General features: G+C 49.0%; 2 protein-coding genes across 2 annotated transcripts in view; both read left to right on the top strand.

Annotated features, from left to right (window-relative positions):
* Window positions 1-24,468, top strand: part of LOC147618606 (uncharacterized) — a 49,024-nt gene that overhangs the window by 10,377 nt on the left and 14,179 nt on the right. The window lies entirely within an intron of this gene.
* LOC147618607 (uncharacterized) lies at window positions 1,823-5,093 on the top strand. The gene has a single exon (XM_086773625.1). It carries the CDS (start codon window positions 2,476-2,478, stop codon window positions 4,639-4,641), a length of 2,166 nt encoding a protein of 721 aa, XP_086629751.1. The 5' UTR covers window positions 1,823-2,475; the 3' UTR covers window positions 4,642-5,093.

The raw sequence follows: 24,468 nt of genomic DNA, 5'->3' as shown, positions 1-24,468 counted from the left end.
GGGTTTGTACAGGTGTGTCAACTGTATGGTATGCTGTGCTGTGATACGAGTTCTCTTTTGAGAGACAGTTTGGGAGTCTGTGTTGTGATGCAGAAGCACTGGATGTGTCAGGGTGTGATGTTGTTCATAGTGTGAGAGGCTATGGATGGTTGTGGCAGTCCTGATCATGGGAGAAAGCTTTTGTATGCAGACTCAATGTGAGAAGAGTCTTTCGATGCGAACAATGGCTGGACTTGTTTGTGGATGCCGAGTGGACAAGAAGCCAGATGCAGGTTCTTTGCAGGCTTCAAGGGTTCTACTACGACGGCTGAGTTCCCAGCCTTATATTGTAATCAAAGCTCTTATATTCAATTAAAGAAATACCGAGCTCTTATATTCAATTAAAGAAATACCGCAAGGGGCGCCACTGCGATTTGGGGCCAATCGGTGTCCGTGTACTGTTTGCAGGAGCACTCTAGCTCCCCGTGTTTGTTTTCCTTTTCTAGGTCCTCAATGGTGTTGAAGTGTTTTATGTGCGAGTGTTTGTTTCACCGCCCGTCAAGGCCGGTTTACACCTTCTATAAGGTAATTGTTTCTGCAAGACTGTGTGTCTCAAATACTCTTGCAAAAAAGATTATCGTAGCAAAGACAAACGGTGAATTAAATCGTTTATACAGAAAGACAATATGTAACCTTTGAAACATTCATCTAGGCATTGGGTCTTCCCCTTCCCCCCTTTGCCCTCCTCCCTCCCTCTTTCTTCTTATGGAGCATTCACTTTTCTGATATAAGAATGAAGGTACGATGCAAAGGCTGGCTGTGCTTCTCGTGCTAATCAAGTCGGGAGCAACACTTTACTGTGCTCCTGGTGCTAATTAAGTTGGGAACAACACTTTACTGTGCTCCTGGTACTACTAATCAAGGCGGAAACTGAGCAACTATGTGCTCCTCGTGCTAATCAAGTCGGGAACAACACTTCAGTGTGCTCGTGGTGCTAATCAAGTCAGAAACTGAGCAACTACTGACCTTTCTTCTTCAGGTCAACAAGCACACTCAATTGATATTTCAGGTCCCACTCCAGAGTGCTTCACTCTGTTGCTGAATCTGGACTGGTTCCACACTTTTGTATGAGGGTTTTTGCTTCACAAGAGAATAAAAACCAAGAGACTGGGGGCGTATGTGTAGCAATTTTCCTTCCTCGTACTCCTAGTCAGCTTTTTGGCCAGCCTTATGAATGGGCAAAATGCCCATAAAAGGATTCAAGTGTCCTTTTCACACTGGTCAATCCTGGCACCTAGTCTAGATGCCAAAGAGCTTTCCAGAAGTTGTGTTGGGTGTTTGTCGCAACCAAACCCTCTCTAAGGTCCTCTAAACACAAGACATAAGCATCGTTAATTCAAATTAGGTTCTGTAGGCTTGAGTGTACCACCCAACCGTAGAGCCAGTACACTGGATCACCCCCGAGCATAGGGGTCAACACACCTGTCCATACAGACTCACATCAGTCAGCCTAGGTGTCCAATAGCACCAAGACCTGCCCTAAGGGGCCATCAGTAGACTATCTCCATCCATCTATGGACTGGCAGGACAGGGTTTTTTTTTTTTTTTGGGAAAGAGATCCTTCTATGAGTTAAATCAGTAGCCATAGGCTAATTGTACATGCTCATACCACTATAGACCACTTGTGTGGTTGTTTCCCCCTCCCCCCATTGTATGAGATAGCCTTCTCTTCCTAGAGCTGCCAGCCGAAGCTTGAAGGAGAAGAGTATCCTCCCCTTATATGCTTCTAGACTCTCGTTTCCCATTTGGGGACGACTTTGTACTTAGCCATCATGGTCATAGTTGCATTCAAACGCGTTTGATACGCGAAGCAAACGTTTACAAACGTTTGAAAAAAAAAACGTTTGAAAAAAATTTCAAACGTGGACTTTTTTGGGGGTTTTTTTTAACGCTTCGTCGCCCATCGCATCTCTTGCGCCCCCGCCCACCGTCTCTCTCTATTTCGCCCCGCCCATCGTGTCAAGGGAGTCGAGCGTATCTCTCTTGCAAGTTGCGCCCACTCTCTCTCGAGTGACGAATCTGCCCGCCCATCGTGTCTTGAGTCTAGACTCTCTCGAGTCTCTCTCTTGCTCGACTGTGCAGGCACAGCAGGTTGAGGCAGCCCTGCACAGTGCACACAGCCGGGCAGCCCATCTCTCTCTCTTGCGTGATTGTGCAGGCACAGCAGGCTGAGGCAGCCCTGCACAGTGCACACAGCCCATCTCTCTCTCTTGCGTGACTGTGCAGGCACAGCAGGCTGAGTCAGCCCTGCACACAGTGCACACAGCCCATCGATTCTCGAGCAGCAGTCTTTCTCTACTGAAATTTGAAGGCCCGGCACTGCCACTCGCCAGCAAGCAGCAGCAAGCACCTTCCACTGGTGGGACTCAGCAGGTGGGAGTCGGGACTCGGGACGAATATACAGGTAAGTTGGTAACAGGGTTTTAACTTGTGCAAATGGGACGAAAGCGCAAAGCTGAATGGGAGCATGTGTCCATTTTGAAAACAACTGAAAAAGGCCAGACTACATGTAGATGCAAATATTGTGGGCACACTTGGGATGGTGGTCCATCGCGAATAAGGGCACATATTCTTGGTTTATCAGGTCATGGTGTGGGAAAATGTAATGCTGCACCCCAAAATGTAAAAGATGTATGTCGCAGATTGCATGTGGGTGGAGTGCAAGACTCCATGGCAAACATTGATGCATGCGTATCTGATTTGGGAGAGGCTTCTCATGGTAGTGTCGATGTACATGCATCAAATGTTGCAAGTGGTATTGGGCCTTCTAGCTCTCAACAGCACGTGAGCAGAAAGAAGGTGTCAAAGACACAGGGTGCTCTAGCTAAAGCTTGGGATGTACAAGCACGAAAAGAGGCAAACATTGCTCTTCGTCGCTTCTTCTATGCGGAAGATGTTCCTTTTTGGAAAGTTAGAAGCCCATATTTTCTTGACATGGTGAAGGCAATTGGGCAAGTTGGGCCAAGCTATAAGCCTCCCTCATATAACAGCTTGCGTACAAAAGAGCTTGTGGATGAAGTCAAATGCGTTGATCGTGACTTGCTAGACATTAGAGAAAAGTGGAAGAGATATGGATGCAGCATTGTTTGTGATGGATGGTCAGATGCAAGGCGCAGGCCAATTATCAATGTAATGGCTACATCCATATATGGGTCTGTTTTCATAAAAGCAGTTGATACAAGTGGGGAGTTCAAATCTGGCGAGTATATTTTTGGCATCTTGAAAGATGTAATCCTTGATATTGGCCCCGATTATGTAGTGCAGGTGTGTATGGATAATGCCTCAAATTGTTTGCGGGCTGGTGATTTGATCGAGCAAGAGTGGCCTAACATCTTCTTCACTAGATGCACTTGTCATTGTTTGGATCTATTGTTGGAAGATATTGGCAAGCTTCAATGGATTGCTCCTATTTTGGCTCAAGCAAATCTAATTGTGACATTTGTTACACGGAAGCACACAATCTTGGCTTTGTATCGTCAATTTAGTAAAAAGGAATTATTGAAGCCATCGATGACGCGCTTTGCTTACTCTTTTATAATGCTGGTGAATTTATTGGATGACAGATGCTACAATGGGTTGCGTCGTATGGTTGTTAGTGAAGCTTGGACAAGGAAAAAGGTCTCACGTACCGTGAAAGGCTTGGATGTGGCTAACATTATATTGGGTGCAAGCTTTTGGCAGGAGGCTAAAGTGATTGTGAAAATTTGTGCACCTATTTTAAAGATCCTTCGTCTTGCAGATAGAGAAGGCGCCACCATGGGTCTCATGTATGAGATGACAGATCGCATGGTTGAGAAGCTGCAGGTTGTAGGAGGAGTGGATGCAAATAAACTGCAAGACATTAAGAATCTTAGTGTGGATAGGTGGGATATGATGCATTCACCTTTACATGCTGCAGCCTATGTTTTGCATCCTATTTGGAGAGCTAAGAATCCTGGTGGTGACAGAGAGGTGCATGAAGGTTGGATGACTGTCATGGAGAGATATACAAAATATGATGTGGATATGCAAGGTGTTCTATGTGATGAACTTGACACTTATAAGTCCGAAGCAGGTGCATTTGCTCGTGCTGTGGCTAGAGATGAGAAAAGAATGCATCAAGCTGTCAAATGGTGGGAAACATTTGGGGCCCAGACACCCAAATTGCAACAGCTGGCTATAAGGGTGCTCTCACAAGGGACTTGTGCCTCCCCATGTGAGAGAAATTGGAGCACATTCTCTCTTATCCAAACAAAGAGAAGGAACAAGTTGCTTCCAAAAAGAACAGAGCATCTTGTATACATTCACACCAACCTTCGCCTTATCAACAAGATCAAGCAAGGAGGCTACGAAAAGATGGAGGTCACATTGGAAATGATTAACAAGGAGAATGATGATGATAGATTTCTTGCATTGCAAGAGACACAAGAAGAGGAGCAAGAGGATGTTGTAGCCTCATTATCGCATACGGGGGCAAGCAGAAGTGATATCGTTGGCACCAGTTCCCTTGGTGAGCATGATGATGATGATGATGATGATGATGACGACGATGATGATGATGATGATGAGGAGGAGGAGGAAGAAGGGGAGGATGACTCTATTTCAGAGAATGATCTATCATGATTCATTTAGGTGAAGACTCGCGTAGAGTCTAGTTTGTATGAGTCATGACCATCTCCCCTTCCTTCCTTGTTGTTTAGTTCTGTAGTTGCCAGGGCACTTTTTACCTTCTTTAGGAGGGGTTTTTTCCCCTGGCTTTATCATTTTGTATCAGCTGGCTTTTGTTCTCTAGAGTCTAGACTCTACACTAGTCACTCTAGAGTCTACACTGCAGTTTGAACTTTGCGCAGTGCACAATGCGCATTTCAATTTTCAATTTTCATTTGCTTCAATTCAATTGCTAGTTTTGAGGTGCTTCATGTTATGATGTTTTAATGTTCAAGTAAATATGGATTTGTTTAAAAAATGCTAAAAAATTAGGGTTGCGTTTGATTCAGGTCAAGGGTTTGAATCAAACTCGTATCATACTTTCATACTCGTTCGCGTTTGACGTTTGATTGACGTTTGAAAAAACTATGATCATGGTTGTTTTTCTTGGTAACTAATAGAAAGATCTTTTACCGGGGAAAAAAAAGTGTACATTCTTAGAACCCTCATAAGTGGCGAAAGTAAACATCTCTCCATGCCTGGCTGCTCTCGAAGGGAAACTACCTCTTTTTTTGTGTGTGGGTGGGGCCCGCCGCGGGGGGGGGGGGGGGGGGGGGGGGGCAGCATGCTAGTGGCTTGTACTACCAAGTGATCTTGCCGGCCTTGTTACATGCACTGAGCTCGATCGTGATAACGCACAATAGGGCCTTCTTTATACCTTTATGTGGTGAGAATCTTTAGCATCCAATTTAGAGAGAGAGAGAGAGAGAGAGAGAGAGAGAGAGAGAGAGAGAGAGAGAAGAGAACGAGAATGAAGAAGACAACACAGTATTGGGTCCCAAATACCCACTGAAGGCCCCCCCCTACAAGCAGGAGTATTTGCTTATATTATTCTTTGGAGAATGTTGTACAATGTTTGACTAAACAAGCGATATGAATGCCCAACGCAAGGACGAGGAAGACCGTACGTTGGCTGAGTATCCACCAAATCCAAGGCTCTGCTGAAGACTCTTCGGGCCACTGATGCAAGTCTAGATAGCTGTAGGACTGCACATATGCTGGCTGAATGTGAAGAGGAACTTCCTTAGTTGTCTCGAGTCGACTAGATGCTGATCTGCTTCTGCACTTTTGCTGAATACCTGAATAATTGAATGGGACTGAAGCACCTTCTTTTATATGGCTTCAGGGTGTTGGCTGGCCAAAAGAAGGCTGTCGGCCTGTTTAGTTTGGACAAAATATGCTATTTATTAGCATTAAATGCTGCACACACTTTCCCATATGAAACTGGCCGACTGTTTGCTGCTGCCTGACCTGGTATTAATGCTGGCCGACTGTTTGCTGCTGCCCGACCTGGTGTTAATGTTGGCCGACTGCATTGGTGGGCACATGTAGGCAGCCAACTGGCTGCCCAGGCCCTCTCAAGGCCAAGGTGCTGCCCTTGGTGGGCTGCCATGCTCATGGGATGGCCTTGGCTGTCCCATACGCACCTAATGCAACTAAATGTTGGCTAGATGCAAGACCTAATGCTAAGGATGATTTCTACATGCACTAATTGATGAATTCTCCAAGTGGGGTAAGAGGACTGATGCTTGATTGACCTCTTAAGGCTCAGAGATTGACCTATGTAGCTTGTGTCTGACTGTATTTGGACTGAGGGCTCACAATGGGGTCACGGCGTAGGACAAATATTCCTATAAAAAGGTGCTACTTTTGTACAAATTCGGCATTGATGATCATGCCAGTGTGTCACCCTGTACCCTTGTGCAGGGTGCACGTGACATTCCCTCCTGCTTAACTTGGCGGCAGGTTCAGGGCTTCCTAGTAGTCCGCCAACAAGTAGGGGGTACTCTTGAAAGGACTCTTCATCCAGCCAAACTGCTTCATGGGTTTAGCAGTCTTTAAACTTCGTGTAAAACTGTCGTATTCTTTGACCGGATCCATGCTTCCATCTTTGGAGGAGAATTTGCTCTGGCTCTATGACTTCAGCTTCATCAATCATATCTGGTTGTTGCTCTTCTGATATATCCTGCAATGCTGGACCTACATATGGCTTCAACCAAGAAACATGAAAGACATTGTGCATAGTCCAACTTTCCGGCAACTTGAACTTTAAAGAGACATCACTTAACTTTTGAATGACTGGAAATGGGCCGAAACTTCGGAATGATGGTTTGGGTCAACGCTTGCCCACTTGCTTTAGCCGTTGTTTCATGATGCAGATATATATCCAATCCCCTTTCTTAAAGTGAACATCTCGTGTGGATTTGTTGGCTTGCCGGGTATATGCGCTCCTTCATTGACTCCATGATTTCCAAGAATGTCTTGGTGGTTTTATTGACCTCAAGAGATGGTGACACCTATCTCGTCAAAAGAGAGGAGAATTGGCAACCAAACGTTGCCTCATACAGTGTCCGGCCAATACTGGATGAGTGAGTATCGCTTAGGATTGCTTGGACCAAAGGAAGATATTGTTCCGATTTTGACTGTTGGTCATGGCAGTATGATTTGAGAACGTCAAAGGCTAATTGATTGTATATTTCTGTTTGGCCATTTGTTTGAGGACAGAATGCACTGGACAAGTGTAACTTAGTCCCAAAATTGTCAAACAATGCTCTCCAAAAATGGGACGTAAATTTTGGATCTCTATTTGATGTGATAGTCTGTGGCAAACCACCAATGGGGTACCAAAACTGAACGAACAAGCGAGTCATGTCCTCAGTTGTGGTTGTCTGCTTGCATGGAATGAGCATGCAAAACTTACTAAATATGTCAACAATTGTCATACACAGTGTGTTTCTAGATTTAGTGTCGCATCTTAGGCTGATAGAATGACCTCTCTAACTTCTCCAAGGTACTATTGATACCCCTATGACCCCCAACAAGAGAATCATGGGCATCATGGAGAAGGACTTGGCACTTTTCTTTTAGTACACAGAGACGGTTCTTGAAAAACAACCAACCATCTTGTATACTATAGTGGATTGGTTGTGAATAGAGGGCCAACTGATATTGAGTTTTGAACTCATCCGAATCCGGATACTGTGCCTTTATATTATCCAAGTCTTTGCCTTGAATTTCTAGCACAGTGGACTCTTGCAATGTCTGAATAGTGCCCTTTCGACTAAGAGCATTAGCAACGGGGTTATTTTTGCCCGAGACGTATTCAAACATTCCCCCAAATTGTTGGAACAATTGACTTCACCTGGATTGCCTGTAACTCCATTGGGCACTGGGCATAGTTTGCAACCATTTAAGTGCTTGGTGATCTATCTTAACTGTCAAGTCTCTCCCGTAAAGGAAGTGCTTCCAATGCTTAAGAGCGGTCATCACCCCTAAGAGCTCTTTGCCATACACCGAAAAGTTCTTTTCGGCGTTATTCAATTCGCGGCTATAATAAGCCACATGCCTTTCATCTTGTTGTAAAACAGCGCCAATGGCAAGGTTACTAGCATCGGTAATCACCTCGAAAGGATCGTCCCATGATGCCAACTTCAAAACTGACTCAGAGGAAACTTTCTTCATTGCATGGAATGCCTCTAGAGCCTTGCCCGTGACGGACACTTTTTGACGACGAGTCTTCACACCCTTGAGCAAGTCAATGAGAGATGCTGCAAGGTCATAAAACTTGTCCATGTGTGTGTTGTAGGTCTGACAAAGACCCACAAAATGAGCGGATTTCTTGGGCTATAGTGGGAACATCCCAACTGAGAATGGCATGTACCTTTTTAGGGTCGAGGCTAATACTTGATGAACTGATGATGTATCCTAGGTAATGGATTTCCTTTACTCCAAACTCACTCTTCTTGGCATTGGTAAACAACTCATTGTCTTGCAAGACCTCTGCCACATCTCGCTCGTGCTGCTCTGCAGTCCTTGAGAAGATAAGAATGTCATCTAAGAAGATGAAGACGCATTTGCCTATGAGATCCCGAAAAACCCGAGACATCATTTTGTTGAACGTCGTTGGTGCGTTGGTGAGGCCAAAGGGCATCACCATGAATTTGTAGTGGCCGTGCTTATTCCTGAAGGTGGTTTTTGAAATGTCGGCCTCGAAGATCCTAACCTAATGGTAGCCACTCTTAAGATCTATCTTAGAGAAAATTTTTACACCATTGAGTCGTTCTAGGATGTACTCTATTCTGGGCATGGGGAATCTATTCTTAACTGTTACCTTATTGAGTACCCTATAAGCCACACATGAGCGTGCGGACTTATCCTTCTTTTGGACAAACAGAATGGGAGCGGCAAAAGGTAAGCAAGACGGTCGGATAAATTCAGACCAAAGTAGCTAGGCTAATGCAATGGTCCTCAGGTCTACTGGGTGGGAGATCGTCTCGCAGCATGCTGTTGCTGTATTGAGGCCATCCGCTGCTCCCCTGCGGGTGCTATTTGAGCTGCATTAGACTGAGAGCGGACATATAGTAACGCACACTCTTTCGGATGGCTTGTTGGGCCTAAAGGTGGGAAATAAGTGGAATTCCAGGAATGCTCCTATCCCGGCGAATCATGAGAGGTTCAAGAAAACCTTCAACGATAGTGAAAGTGTCCGGTCTCCAATCAGGAATGGGTGCATACTGTCTAAACCATTGGATCCCGAGGATCATGTCGCACCCTAAAAGAGGGGAGACAATGAAATCCCGCTAGAATGTGGCCCTCCGAACGTGAAACTCAAACTGTTGAGCTTTATGAATAATGTGTGTGCATAGACCAAGGGTAAACCCATCCACATCTAGATGATAAGGAACCAAGGTACAACTCATCTTGGTGGCCAACTGCGGAGAGATGGCATCCTCAGAACTGCCCATGTCAAAGAGGACAATGAACTGTTGTCCCTTTCCAATGCCATAGGCATGGATGAGAGCCTTTGTCTTTCTCTCAGCCTCACCCTCCTGCTTATCATCAAATACCACTGGTGGCACTGAATTCAAAGAGGGCAAAAGCTGATCGGCATTTGAGGTCGATGGCGGAGGTGTGGATGAGGCTACTACGGTTGCTATTGTGGACGTGGATGCCTTAGGAAACTTTTTAGCCTAAAACTTAGTGCAATCTTTCTTCTCGTGTCCCACGGTGTGACAAAAGAAACAATCGCTCTCTGTCCTGTACCGTGTCTGTTCATTTGGCTAGAGATAACTTCTAGTGATGCCCTCCTTAGCTTTTTCCTCAGGAGTCTTCTTGGGTGTAGAATCTTTTCTATTGCCCGATTGACCCGGAGAGTTTTTCTTTTGGTTCTTTTGGTCTTTGCTGTTCTGAGCCCCCTTACCCTGGGTAGATGATTGCTATTGGGGCTTTGGGGAAGACTGTAACTGCTTGGGCTTACCTTCGTTTAGCATTTGATTCTGAGCGAGGGTCAGTGCCCGTGTATAAGTCTAAGGCTCAAAATTCCTCACTGGGTACCTAATGGTAGTGTCTAAACCTCGAATGAACTGCTTGAGCTTATCTTCTTCTGATATACCCAACTACTGAGCCATTGTAATGACCCTATTGGAATAGGTCAAAACAAGGGAATCACCCTGAGTGAGTTTGTAAAACTCGTCCTCAAGATTGGTCATGTACTGAGGTGGAAGAAAATGGGCTTTAAGGTCAGCCACGAAGGTAGTCCAATGAAAGCGGAATTGGCCTGTGAGCGGGGTCTGTGTCATGTGCATCACAGATGCCATGGACATTTCTAGGGCTAGATCCAGAAGAGGCAAGCAGATAAAGACTATGAACCAGTAGAAGATGGACATGGAGCAGGACTTGGAGCAAAGCATGGATCAGAAGGGATGTCGGCTGGATGGAGGATGACATCAGCAACACCAGTGGGCTGTCGGCTGCAGGACAGAGGGGTGCTGGCTGAAGGCGCATCAAGAGATTCAGTCGGCAGCATTTAAATGGAATTAATGACTTATGAACTGGCCGACCAGCAGTCGGCCAGTTTCTCATGCACTCCAAGGGGCTATAAATAGCCCCCTTGCTCTTTGTATTAGGCATTCCACCCACTAGGGGTGTGAGTCAATAGGAGGTCCCATAGGGGACAGATTTAGGGGTTAACAACCTTTTTATGAAGGCAGCCCATGGCTGTACAGATATGTACCTTTTTGTACCATAGTATATACTGAAATTCCAGCACTTCTCACTCTCTCTCTCTACTCTCTCTCTACCTGCGTTTTTGCATCATGGTGCGTTTTTTGCATCAGAAGGTCTTCAAGAGTGTTTAGGGCTGAAAGAAGACTACCCAGAGCTTCCGCACGTTACAGTCTGTGTGAAGTTGTGACCAATGCTACCACCAAGTAACAGCTTCCCCAGTGAGTTGGGGTGCTACTACATGGACTTTGTCTTGTGGATCTGTAATTTTAGCTAAAGGAAAATGTGCTTCAAATTGATGAATAAATTGAGTAATAGCAACATGATCACACTTACCATCATACTTACTAAAATTTGGAGAGGTTCGTATGACGGTGGTGGTAGGGGCGGTGGAGGACAAGGAGTTTGGAGCCTGCTGAGGGAGGGCCACCAGAATTTGTGCCATCGTTTGCTGATGCTGGATTTGCATAGCCTCCCAGTCGTGTCTTTGCTAGAACTCTTGGTCAGCTTTTTCTCGACGGCGCTGGTCTTCCTCTATGTGCGTGTGGCTTCCTTATCCCTTTGTTCCTCTGCACATCGCAGTTCTTTCTCTTCTTCAACTTTTCTTTTTGCTTCTTTATCATTTCTTCTTTGTCCTTCACGTCTTGCTTTGTCTTTTCTTTTTGCTTCTTCACGTTGATCTTCGTCTTTTCTTCTTTGTTCCTCCATAGTGAGAAGGACCTGTGCCAGATCTGAGATGCCTTCTTTGGCTTCTCTTCCGGCGGCAAGCTGCATCTTCAGAGAACTTATTTGCTCCATCATTATTCTCAGGAGCTCTTCTGTGCTTGGCAGAAGCGTGCTTTCTGTTTGGAAGCTTTGTGCCTCCATCACTTCTTGTTGGCTTTCTTGATCTGATTTCTCTCCCGACATGGTGGAGGCCTGGGTGTTTTTTCCGGACCGCAGTATTACCATCCACCAGATGCTCTCACTTCTTTAGGTAGCCGAGTTGGGTCACCAGCCTGATGCTCTGACACCAATGTTACATGCACTGAGCTTGATCGTGATAACAGGGCCTTCTTGATCGTGGTGAGAATATTTAGCATCCAATTTAGAGAGTAGAGAGAGGAGGGAATGAGTGTGAGTGAGAGACGGTGTGGAGCACGCGAAGAAACAGAAGAAAAACGTGTGGAGGCCTGGAGCAAAACGATGGAGCTCAAATTATGAAGATGAGATTGTTACAAAACTTAGGGCATATAATAACCCTAATTGGTGCCCGTTTCACATAACGGTAAGTTGGGCGCCTTATTGGGCGCGGGGAAAAAACCTCACTTAAAGCGAGTAAAAAGTGCCCGGCCGGTCCTAATACATTGGCCACTGCCCATAATAATGTCAGGACATTATTTCTAACACCCCCCTGTAGTGCCAATGTGGGTACAAGGCATGATGTCAATCACCAAAAGGAAGTAAGCCTAAAGCTTTGCGGAAAGCTTCAAACTTTTCTCGAGGTAAAGCTTTGGTGAAAATGTCTGCGACATTGTCATGTGTTGGACAATAGATCATGCTGATCTCCCCTGCATGAAGTCTCTCTCTGACATAATGATAATGTATCTCTATGTGTTTCGTTCGTGCATGAAACACAGGATTCCGTGCTACTGCAATAGCACTCTGACTGTCAGTGAGAATCGGAGTAGGCTCCTCCAATAAAGGATGAAGATCTGCCAAGAGTCTGCGTAGCCAAACACATTCCACTGTCGTTGTGAAAGCTGCCCTGTACTCAGCCTCACAAGACGAGGTAGCTACTGTAGATTGTTTCTTGCTCAACCATGAAATGCATGAGTGTCCCAAAAAGAAACAATTACCACTCGTAGACTGCCTTGTGTCGAAGTCACCAGCCCAATCTGAATCACTGTATGCATGTAAATGCAAGTCACCCCCCCTGGAAAACATCAAGCCATAAGACTTGGTGCCTTGCAAGTAACGAAACACACGCTTTACAGCTTGCCAATGAAGCATCCGTGGGCTGTGCATATATCTGCTCACCTGGGATACTGCATACTGAATATCCGGTCTGGTGTTGCACAAGTAAATCAGGCACCCAACAGCCTGACAATAGAGAATAGCATCAAAAGATTCACTGCCATCATGTACTGTAAGTTTCAGCCCTGGTTCCATAGGAGTGGAAATAGGCTTACAATCTTGAAATTTGAATCTTTCCAACAGTCTCTGTACATACTTCGACTGTAACATAAAGATACCCTTCTCACTTTGTATGAACTGTATGCCCAAGTAATAGTGCAACATACCCATATCTGACATCTCAAATGCAGATTTGAGTTCGGACTTAAAATCTGAAATTTTATCCGCATCAGTACCTGTGAGCAACATATCATCTACATAAAGAATGATTATCAAAATATCCCCCCCATCTCTCTTGATGTAGAGGGTGCTTTCAGTTGGACTGTTGGTGAACCCCTGGCTAGTCAAAAATGCATCAATCTTTGCATACCAGGCACGCGGTGCTTGTTTTAAGCCATACAAAGCTTTCCTCAACTTGCACACCTTGTGCTCTTGACCAGACATAGCAAAACCAAGAGGTTGTATCACATAAACCTCTTCCTCAAGATCACCATTCAAAAAGGCTGTTTTTATGTCCAACTGATGTACAAACCAGCCATAATGTGCAGCCATAGCAACAACACGGATGGTGGTCATCCGAGAAGTGGGGGCAAAAGTTTCTTCATAATCTATGCCCTTTTTCTGAGCATAGCCCTTAGCAACCAGCCTTGCTTTGTACGTGTCAATGGTACCATCTGGTTTGCGTTTAACCTTATAAACCCACTTTGTACCAATTGCCTTCTTGCCAGGAGGCAAATCCACCAAATCCCATGTATGATTCTTATCAATAGAATCCAATTCAGCTTGCATGGCCTGCATCCAATGCTGATTTTCACTTGCATCTTCAAAACTCTCAGGTTCCTCTTCATCCATAAGAGAACTCACCCAAGCTGACTCTGAAAAGTGAGAGCTTTCAGCCTCACGTGTACTCCTACGTGTCCTACCTGGTAATGGAGCAGCAAGTCTACTCTCTTGAAGAGTCTGTATAGCCCAACGAGGAATGGTTCTAGCTTCTTGCAAAGCTGTCCTCTCTTGTACAACAATATCCTCTTCTGCTTGCTGTATGTCAGGCTCAGCCTGGGGCTGATTTAAAGCATCAAACACACGAGGTGGTGGCTGCAAATTCTGAAATTCAGCCGGTATATCAGCTGTGGTTCCCATGCCAATGGGTAACAACCCTTCAAATACATCAAAAGACTCATGAGGTTGCTGAAATTTAAATTCAGCAATGGGTTGTGCTGAATTCTCTGCAAAAACAACATCTCTGCTCACAAAAATCCTCCGTGTGACAGGATTATAGAGACGGTACCCTTTACTTTGACTGCTGTAGCCAACAAATATGCACTTTATGGCTTTATCATCAAGCTTCCCACGAAGCTCCTGTGGTACATGTGCATAAGCCAAGCAACCAAACACACGAAAATAATCAACACTAGGTTTCCGATCAAACCAAGCTTCATAGGGTGTAACAGATCTGAGTGCCGGAAGCTCCCGCCTTCACCCTGCGCACGCTGCTCGCTGCTCGCCTGCCCTCCCTTGCGCCCCCTCTCCTTCCCCCGCTTGCCTGCCTTCGCTTCTGCGCCCCCCCCCCCCCCCCCCCCCCTCATCTAGCCATTGCGCCCCCCCCCCCTCTTCGCTGCTGCGCCCCCCCCCCCCCCCCCCCTCCTCGCTGCTCGCCCCCCCCCCCCCCCCCCGTCTAGCCTCTCCGCCTGCTCGCATCCCCCCCGCCTAGCCTCTTCGCCTATCTTCAGCAGCGCCCCGCCCCCCCCCCCCTTCCTTGCGCGTTGCTGCCCTCCCCCCTTTTTTTAGTTTTCGCGTTGCGCCCCCCCCCCCCCCCCTCCTCGCCTGCTCGCCCCCCCACCCGCCTAGCCTCTCCGCCTGCTGGCCCCCCCCCCCCCCCCCCCCCCGCCTAGCCTCTTCGCCTTTCTTCAGCAGCGCCCTGCCCCCCCTGGTTTTATCCTTCGTCTTTTCGCCCACTCCCCCCCCCCCCCCTCCTTCGCGCTGTCTTCCACCCCCAGGGGGTTTTGTGTTTTTTTCCCTTTTCCTCCGGTCTTCCGCCTCTTTGTGTGCAGCCCGTTTCTTGCAGGTTTTCTGCTTTCGCCTCGCCTTCGCCTGAGCTTCAGACTCTGATGGAGACTCCTCCCGCCTCGTCTCAGAGGGACTCATCCGCAGCCCCCTCGCCCGCCCCCGAGGTCATCCCCATCAGGCTTTCTCTTTCGCCGGAAGAGGAAGCGAGCCTCACCGCAGAGGTGGAACGCCTCCAGGCTCATTCCACTATCTGCCGTATAGTCGGCACTCGCCCCAGCAGAGGGGAGATCAGGGATCTTCTTCAGGCCCGCCTTCTTGCAGATGTGGGCAAGATCCTGGATGTACAGCTCCTGGGCCGGGGCCATTATCAGATCGAGTTCGAGGCCGCCCAGAGCGTTGCCAAGGTCCTTGCCATGAGTCCTCTGGACATCAGGGGTGCTCGGGCTTTCTTCAGACCTTGGCAGCATGGATTTGACCCAGCAGCGGCGGAGCAGGGAGAGCGCCTCTTCCATATTACAGTTTGTTTCCCTGTCCTCCGCCGGGAGTATCTTCCGCTCCTCTCCAGGCTCGGAGCATTGGTGGGCTCGGTACTAGAGACAGGCCCCTCTGCTGCTTCAGTGGTGGCCAGAGCAGCGGGGCTACCCTCGGTCAGAGTGTTGGTGTCTGACATCTCCTCCCTTCCTAAGGTCATTCAGCTACCTAGGATAGGGGGGGGGGGGGTGGATAGATCAGAGAGTGGAGTTCTCGGGGCTCCCGAACCAGTGCTTCATTTGCAGGCAGGTCGGTCATCGGGCCAAGGCGCTGCCCTCGCAGGAGACCTCGACCCTCACCACAGCAGCAGGCTACTGATGGCCCGCCCACAGATTCGGCTCGGCAGGCTGCCTCAGGGACGCATGCTCAGGCCACAGAGACCTCGGAGTGGCAGCCTGGACAGGGGCGCCGCCGAGGGAGACAGCCACAGCAGCACGCCCAGAGACCGCTGCAGCAGCAGCCACAGTCTCATCCTCACTGGGTTCCCGTGAGGAACAGCTTTGCTCCCCTTCAGGAGGAGACCCCTGCAGCGACCGAGGACCAGGAGATGCCAGCTCCCCCTCCTTCACCCCCCCCACCCCCGTCCCCTCCCACCGCCTCGATTCCACCATCGCCTCCTCCCGCCCCCGCTCCGGTTTCGGCAGCGGCTCCCTCTCCACCTCCCCCTCCTCCCCCTCCTCCCCCTCCGCCCGCCTCACCTTCCCGGGAGACCCTGGCAGTTCCCTGGCGCTCACCTGCAGTCTGGAGAGCGCTGAGCACTGACCTCGCTCGAGCATCACAGAGGAGACCTATGCCGATTAGGGCCTCACGGATTTCATCTATCCGCAGTCGGCTGAGTCGCCTTGGCATTAGACAGCGCTCGGAGGCCTTTGACTATACCTTCACACGGCTTTTTGGAGCAGAGGGCCCCCATGAGCCAGCACCCATTCGAGTTCATGTAGTGATACCTCCGGCCCGAGGGGAGGAGGCACTAGACTCAGCGGTGGCCTTCTCGTTCCCTCTATGTGGACCTTGTGATCGGGAGTGGACTCTTGAGCTCGCTCTCAGCACTTTGAAGACTCAGGCAGTTGAGTTTTCTCACCACATGAGCGATCTGGAGGTGACAGATGTGATAGGTCGACTTTGGGAGTTGGCTCATTTTTTCTTGGATCCCGGGAGAGTGGATATCTCAGGGATTTGGCATTTGGTCGTGCGCATAGTGGCAGACTTGGCACGCGACCCTGGATATGTGAGTATACACGAGGTTTCTCTGTCAGAGCAGGAGGCAGTCGCCATGGGCCACAGCCACTGGCGCCTGATCCGGGATTCTTGCAGTACACCGGGTGGGCAGATTCGCAGCCGCTCGGATGGGGACTACTCTCCATCCAAGCCGCTTGCGAAGGCCCGCCGTACGGCTGAGACAGCATCCACCTCAGCAGGGCATCCATGAGGATCATCTCATGGAATGTACAGGGCCTTGGCGGAGCACACTTTATACGCTATCGAGGTTGCTTGAGGCAGGAGCTTCAGAGGTGCCTGGTTGGTGGCAGCATTGACATTTTGATGATGCAGGAGCACCACTTGGGTGAGAGCAAGATCCGGAGATATGGTTCGGTGATGCCTGGCAGATGGGACACTTTTTGGTCTGCAGGGTTTGGTCCTTTGGGTGGACAGGGAGGAGTATGCATGGTTATTGCAGATGTATGGCGGCAGGCCATTGTGGATCGAGGGGTCATTGTGCCTGGTAGAGCACAGTATGTCATTCTGAGGATGCATGATGAGCTATTGGGTGTGCTCAACATCTATGCGCCCAATCATGCTAGTGCCAGAGCAGAGTTCTGGACTCAGGTTACAGATGCATTGCCAGAGGCCGCACATTGGTGTGTTGGGGGAGACTTCAACATGCTTGAGGACCCGGCAGATAGGGTGGGAGGCAGTCATGTTACAGTGCACGGCATGGAGCTTGCAGCTTGGGACCGGTTTTGCATGTCACTGAGGATCACTGATGCATGGCAGCATGGGGCTTTCTCCCGGTCTCAGGACAGTCTTAGTTTCTCTCGGTCGGATCGCCGGCAGGGAGGGACTAATCTATCACGGATTGATCGCTTTTATGTGGGCGATTGGTTAGGGGAGCGAGGGGGCTCCGTCGGCATTCTCGCTGGCACCTCATTTTCAGATCATGCGCCAGTTATATTGACATTGGAGGAGGGGACACAGGAGCCCAGCTTGCAGTTGAGGATCCCAGAGAGGGTACTTGCAGATCCCAGTCTCGCTGAGGACATTGAGAGGATCTGGCATGATAGTCAGTGCTCTGACCAGGATGCAGCGGGCCAGTGTGCCCAGGGACTCATTGATCTTAGCTCTTTTCTGCACGCTGCAGCTTTGACACGACTGGGAGAGATTCGCGAGCGGGAGCAACGGCTGAGACGCAGCCTTGCTTCGCTACAGCGCCTTTAGGAGCAGCAGCCTGCATGTGAGTGGGTGGCGTCCCAGCTGAGCCAGGCACGCCAGGAGGTTAAAGAGGTAGAGGAGCAGAGACATGAGTTTTATTATCGTCGTCAGGCCTCTCAGTGGACGCAGCTTGGTGATAGAGTGACTGGGGAGTTTTTTGAGATCACTGGACCCCGTCATGCGCGAGCAGGAGTCCGCCAGCTTGGCAGACCGGATGGATCGGTAGCTACTGGGCTCGGGGAGATCAGAGCCATTGCCACTGCTTTTTATAGTGACCTGCTTTCAGCGGAGCCTGCCACTGAGGATCGAGATGTTTGCAGACAGACTGTGTGGGCCCATGTGCAGAGGAGGGTCACAGACCATATGCATACAGTTCTAGGTGCGCCTCTGTCAGAGATTGAGCTTGCCGAGGCCTTGAGGGTCCTGCCGCGACATAGTTGCCCAGGGGAGGACGGACTGACGCCGGCCTTTTTTATGCGCTATTGGGACCTTTTGGGGCCAGGCCTCCGCAGGGGCTTTCAGCATGTTTTGGACACTGGGGTGATGCCGCAGAGCTTTTCAGAGGGCTTGATCTATCTTATCCCCAAGGGGGAGGGAGTATCAGATGACATTCGGCATTGGAGGCCTATTACGATCCTCAATACTGTCTACAAGGTCTTAGCAAAGGCCTTGAGTTTGAGGATCCAGCCCTTCCTGGGGGGGAGTTGATTCATGCTACTCAGATAGGATTTGTCAAGGAGCGCAGTATCCTTGACAACATCTTTACTTTCTGGGAGGCGACGGCCCGAGCTAGATTTCTTGGCGAGGACTTGGTCGTGATGCTTCTCAATTTTGAGAAGGCATACGATAGAGTTGATTGGGGATTCTTAGAGGGCACTATGCTTCGCCTGGGCTTTGAGCCAGGATGGATCAGAGGGGTGGCAGCTTTGTATTCCACAGCTCGCAGCCAGGTGCTGATTGCAGGAGGACGGGGGCCGAGTTTTGAGCTGACCAGATCAGTCCATCAGGGGTGTCCTCTCGCCCCTTTCCTTTTTTTCTTCTTTGCGGAGGCTATGAGTATGTATTTGACGGCAGAGGAGGTTGGTTTGAGAGGACTTCAGCTCCCAGTCCGGGGGGAGGATTTGCTTGATGCTGAGTTTGCAGACGACACGGGCTTATTTTTGCATGGCCAAGAGGCCAATCTTATTCGAGCTGAGCAGTCGCTCCAGGTTTTTAGTGCAGCTTCGAGAGCATTGATCAATTGGCGCAAGACAGTGGCCTTTTGGATCAGTAGTGCTCCCACTCCGGCATGGAGCCCGGACCCCGGTTTTAGATGGATTCCTCCAGGCACAGCAGTGCGGTATTTGGGATGCCAGATTGGCCTCGATTTGTCACCTGAGCAGCAGATTGCCCCGCTTCTTCTGAGCATTCGGAAGAAGCTATTGTATTGGAGTACAGCTCGACTATCCTTGGCTGGGAGGGTGGTGGTGGCAAATCAGGTGCTGTTAGCGACCATGTGGTACATTACGTCTTGCTGGATTTTCTCGAGCTCTTGCATCAGCCAGGTACAGAGGCTGATCAGGAACTTTCTGTGGTCTGGGCGGGACGGTCAGCCAGCTCGGGCAAAGGTTGCATGGGCAGTTATTACACTTCCGCTGGCTCAGGGCGGTTTGGGCATTATAGATCCAGTCGATCAGAGTAGAGCCTTATTGGGGAAGCTCATTGTTCGGGGGTTGCTTCCAGGCGCTGAGCCTTGGAAAGAGCTCCTCTTGCAGCGACTGCAGGCTCGGGCGCCCCCTGCAGGGGGTACTTGGGCACCAGAGATTCGTTGGATCTTCATAGAGATGAGGAGGACAGGCCTCAGTAGAGGATGGGAGGACAGATTTGCTTTGAGTATCCTGAGAGCTTGGGAGCTGCTGAGACCGGGGCTCTCTCAGCGGCCTCCTTCTTGTGTTGAGGAGCGGGCCAGGCAGCCGCTCATCTGGAGCCCAGCGGTTCGTACGGAGCAGGGTCATATGCTGGGTTCTCGGCCTCGTCTAGCCTGGGGACCTTTAGCGGCATGCCCAGCTCGTAGTTTTGGAGACTGGCAGGCTTTCTGCAGTCTACCAGAGGAGATCTAGGTGGAGAGGCTGAGTCACTTCAGAGGGGGGTTGATTATGAGGGATGATATTCAGGAGGCACTTACAGAGGAGTGGTTCACACCTCTCGAGCCAGTGGCCCCACGGTGGATGGGAGCCTTTACACAGTTGGAGATCCTGATTGCTGTCAGAGCTAGCACTGAGGATGGCAGATGCCTCTACTATGAGATTCAGGATGAGGGCAGACTCGAGAGAGTGGAGGTGGAGTCGCCTTTAGTTGCAGAGTGCACCTTTCAGAGGATTCGGGTAGTGACTGTCGCTTCTCGGAAGTGGCATATTGACCCCGACCCTGCTGATGTGCTCTCGGATTGGCGCATATGGGCATATGCAGCGCGCCCCTTGGCCCGACTACAGTGGGACCCCGGGGAGTACGAGTGGCATGATCCTTATGCATCCCTTGAGGCCACAGAGATCACCTTTTTCCAGTATACTGTTCGGCTGGGACGGCATATTTTGATGGCGAGGAGGACGGTTTCTCCAGCGGCAGCGGGGCATTGGCGATTGCAGGGACTCTCACAGGAGTTCCTGGAGGATTTCTGGGCTCGGCTCTGGGCTAGTCGGCAGGCCCGCAGGATCTCGGCTTTTCAGTGGCTGGTCGCCCACAGGGGCTCGGCAGTTGGCACTTGGCTTGTTTACAGCGTCTTCCGGCGGCCTGCGTCCGATGCGGCCACCCTATGGAGACACAGAGACATTGCCTTTGGGACTGCCCTCAGGCACAGCAGATTTGGCTGCGGATACTGCGTATTCTGGGCCCCCTCTCTCCAGAGGGTGTGTTTACGTGGGGTGCCGCTGCTTGGTCGACTTCGTCACGGCCTGCTATGGGCTATGAGATGGAGCAGGGCAGTCAGGCCATCAGATTTATTAGGGGCCAGCCTCGCCTGGTTCCGGCACCGGATTTCTCGTCCGCCAGCTGGACACAGGAGAGGGATTTACGATGGGAGCTCCTCAGCAGCCTCTGTCACAAATCCCTATATTCTAGGGACATGCGGATGCGTGTCAGGCCTAGAAACATGCGGATGCATGTATGTATTATACCTGGGCATGTGTATGGATCATATGAGTGGATGCATATGAGTCCAAGGACATGGCAGGACATTTGTGGACTTTCGGGCGGTGCCCGTGTGGATTCCGGCCATGCACACATGGTGTGTTATGATGGCAGGCGGAATATTTTCAAGTACAAGAATGATGATAGGTGGTTCTCCAAGTTTACATGTGCACAATGCATAAATGATGCATGCCATAACTTTATTTTACTTTGTGTGACATTGTCTTGCTGCCTGGACAATGCTTGTTATTTTGACTTGTGAAGTCCGAGGGACCGGGGACGCCCGGGCACCTTGTGGACGCGTATGTGCACTCCTGTTTGGGCCTAAAACTGTGGGCTTATGGGTTTTGCAGGTGGTAAGTGCGTCCACACTCAATTTACAACTTATTTCATTTACTACTAAAGTTTATTGGTTTGCAGGTCCACACTCATTAATAAGTGGCCGGACAACTTATAATGCGTTCGCATTTGGTTGGACCAAAATTAATGAAGTCCGGACAACTTATGGCCATTTCCCATTTGGTTGGACCTAAACTTATACAAACAGGACAAATGGAGCACTATGGGCTGGACACCTACCTGGACACCTTATGGGGGACACTTGTCAGCCTGTATGTGTACCCACCAAGCCCCATAGGTGGCACTGGAGAAAGGCGCCTCCTTCAAGAGGTCATTTGGGCTGTTTTATTCATAATTCAACACATTGGAGAGCTGATTGAAGCTTTGGGAGTTGCTACAGGGCTGGTTGCTTGCTTCCCGGACTCACACAAGCTTGGATAATGATCCCCACACTCTTCTAAAGGGCTGGTTGGTAAATTTCAGACCTGTATTTTCTGGTTATTGCGAGTTTTGGGCTGGTTACAGGTGTCCAAAGTCAACTTGGACAATACAGGACAGCTCTAGGGACCTCCACAGGGCTATAGGACCCTTTACAGGTGGATTTCTCGCGATGGAAAGCTGCTGTTTTGGACTGGTTATTGCATAAAACAGGCCGGACAGCAATGGAATATGTGAGCATGGATGTGTCTCAAGGATTCCTGGTGTAGCAGGTGTTTAGGGCAAGCATTGGGAACACTTGCTCGCGGAGAACACAGGTTTCTGGATCAGTTTCTCGCGTGGAAACAGGGCCTAAAGATCCATTTACATCCTGTGCAGGGCGGAGTACCTGTGAGGATTGTGATACTCTTGTGCAGGGCGGATGTACCTGTGAAGAGGCTTGTGCAGGGCGGATGTACCTGTGTGTAGGGCGGATGTGCCTACAGATTCTCTTGTTTGAGATGTATTCATACATGATGTATCTGGAAGAATCAGGTGCAGGCTGGTGGTGAATCCCCAGGCACCCATAATCTTGTACTTTGCAGACTCTTTTGGTAATATAACCTAAAGGGGGGGGGGTCAGCCTATCATCGGCCCCTTTATGTGGTGTACTGTCATTTTCAGCTTTGTGGTTGTAATGCTAAAGTGTTAAGTGCTCAGAATCTTGTTCACATTTATACGATTCCAATACACGCGTCCGCCTCCCGTTACATTGGTATCAGAGCTCAGTTTTTCCCCTCATTGGAAAACGGTCTGAGGCTTGGAATCATAAGTGGTGACCTGATTTGAGTATCATGGACAGCCACATTTCTGACAGTGTGGAGAACACACAGGACCGTGAACTTCATGGTACAAGGGATGCAAGAGATGCTGCAGGCAATGATGTCTATGGAGATGCAGGTACTCATGACACTATGCATTCTGATTTGGAATCTTTGAGGCGTCAAGTGCGACGCTATAGGGCTGAAACCGAAGAGCGTAGGTCATTGAAAAATGACCCGGATATACAAAGGGTGTTGGCTGCGAAGGCAAAGGCTTCGGTCCATGAAGTCACTTTTGAAGCAATTGCAAAGGAAATGGATGTTGAGAAACCCCGAGAGCTTGCACTTGCATACCTAATGGTTAAGGGTGATGTATACACTGAAGCAGATGGTAGTTTGGCTTTCAAGAAGCCACCGCTCATGGCTGCCCATGGTGATGCACATGATGCACAACAAGCAGAAAGAGCACAACAAGTGCCAAATGCTGAAAGGACAAGAGTCCCTGGTGCTAGGCTTGATGCAGGTCAAGAGAAGAGTAAGGATGAGGGATCCTCTACTCATTCCCGCTATGCTCCAAGAAGACATGTCCGTTCTCGTGTTGAGCTTTCCACTCATTTGGAGAGTGTGACTCAAGAGAGAATGAAGAGGGATCGTGAATCTTCATCGCGGCATCATCATCATGCAGATGAACAGGATGTACATAGGGATGCATATAGAAGGAAGAAGCCTCGAGAGTTCAAGTCCGGTGACAAGGATGTAAAGTTTGAAAACTTTCAGGGACGGATGGACTCTACCAAAGCACTTGCTTTCATTAGACAGTTTGAGATAGCTTTTTGCAATGAAGACTTTTCGGAAAAGTCTATGCTCAGGCATGTGGGAATGCATCTCAAGGATACGGCAAGTGATTGGTGGCTTGCAAAAATACTTGATGGAAGTGCTGCCCCAACTTGGTCTTCTTTCAAAATTCAGTTTTATGATCAATTCTTACCACCAAACTTTGCAAAGGATGTACGCAAGGAGTGGGATTGGCTGTCCCAAGATGAGGGAGAGTCCGTTGCTTCATACATAGCAAAGTTTTGGAAAGTCCTTCTCAAGGTTACTCCCTTCATGAAGATTGGAGAGGACGAGAAGAAGAGAAAGTTTGAATCGGGGCTCCATCACATCATCCAACAAAGCTTGGGAGTGTACCCAAATAAGACCATACAAGAGCTTATACACTCAGCCATGATTGCGGAGAACTTGCACATAAAAGCACCCACAAATAAGCCATTTGCAGGTCAAAACAAGAGCAAATTCAGGGCTGGTTATGACCAGAAAAAGGGTGGACAGCCACCTAAGAATGCTCCCAAAGATGGCCGAGATGCAAAGGATGACTCCGAAAAGAAGCCGGGGGGGTAAACGCCACAATTTTGGGCTCTCAAAACAGCAATTGGAAGAGTACAGGAAGGCTGGAAAATGCTTTAAGTGTGGCAGTAAAGATCATATATATCCTAAATGCCCACAGAATCCTAAGAATGCTGAGCCTAATGTGCAAAAGCCTCTTGTGAATGTTGTACCCGATGTTTATTTTTGATGATGCTTCCACAGATAACTTTATATCCGTACAGATGGCTGCCGCCATAGGTCTCAATGTGGAAGACATGGGAATGCAAATGAATGCAGATGCCGCCTTTGAGGGCAAACAGGTTGATGTAACTCCGGTCATTGGTAAGCTCCGTGTACATATACAGGACTACCTCGACTATGAGAGCTTTCTAGTGGCTCCTCTTACAGGTTGTGATGTTTTGTTGGGGATGCCCTGGCATCACCGTTTAGAGCCTGTTAAGGCTTACAAAGAGAAGAAAATCAGCTTTGTACATAGAGGCCGTGAGCACTCTATAGATGCTGGTACTACTGGAAGTACCATACCTCTTGT

This window comes from Cibotium barometz, chromosome 34, assembly GCF_041138505.1.
Source record: "Cibotium barometz isolate CiBa-2024 chromosome 34, ASM4113850v1, whole genome shotgun sequence".
Taxonomy (NCBI): Eukaryota; Viridiplantae; Streptophyta; class Polypodiopsida; order Cyatheales; family Cibotiaceae; genus Cibotium; species Cibotium barometz.
This window is presented reverse-complemented; position numbering and strand designations above follow the sequence as displayed.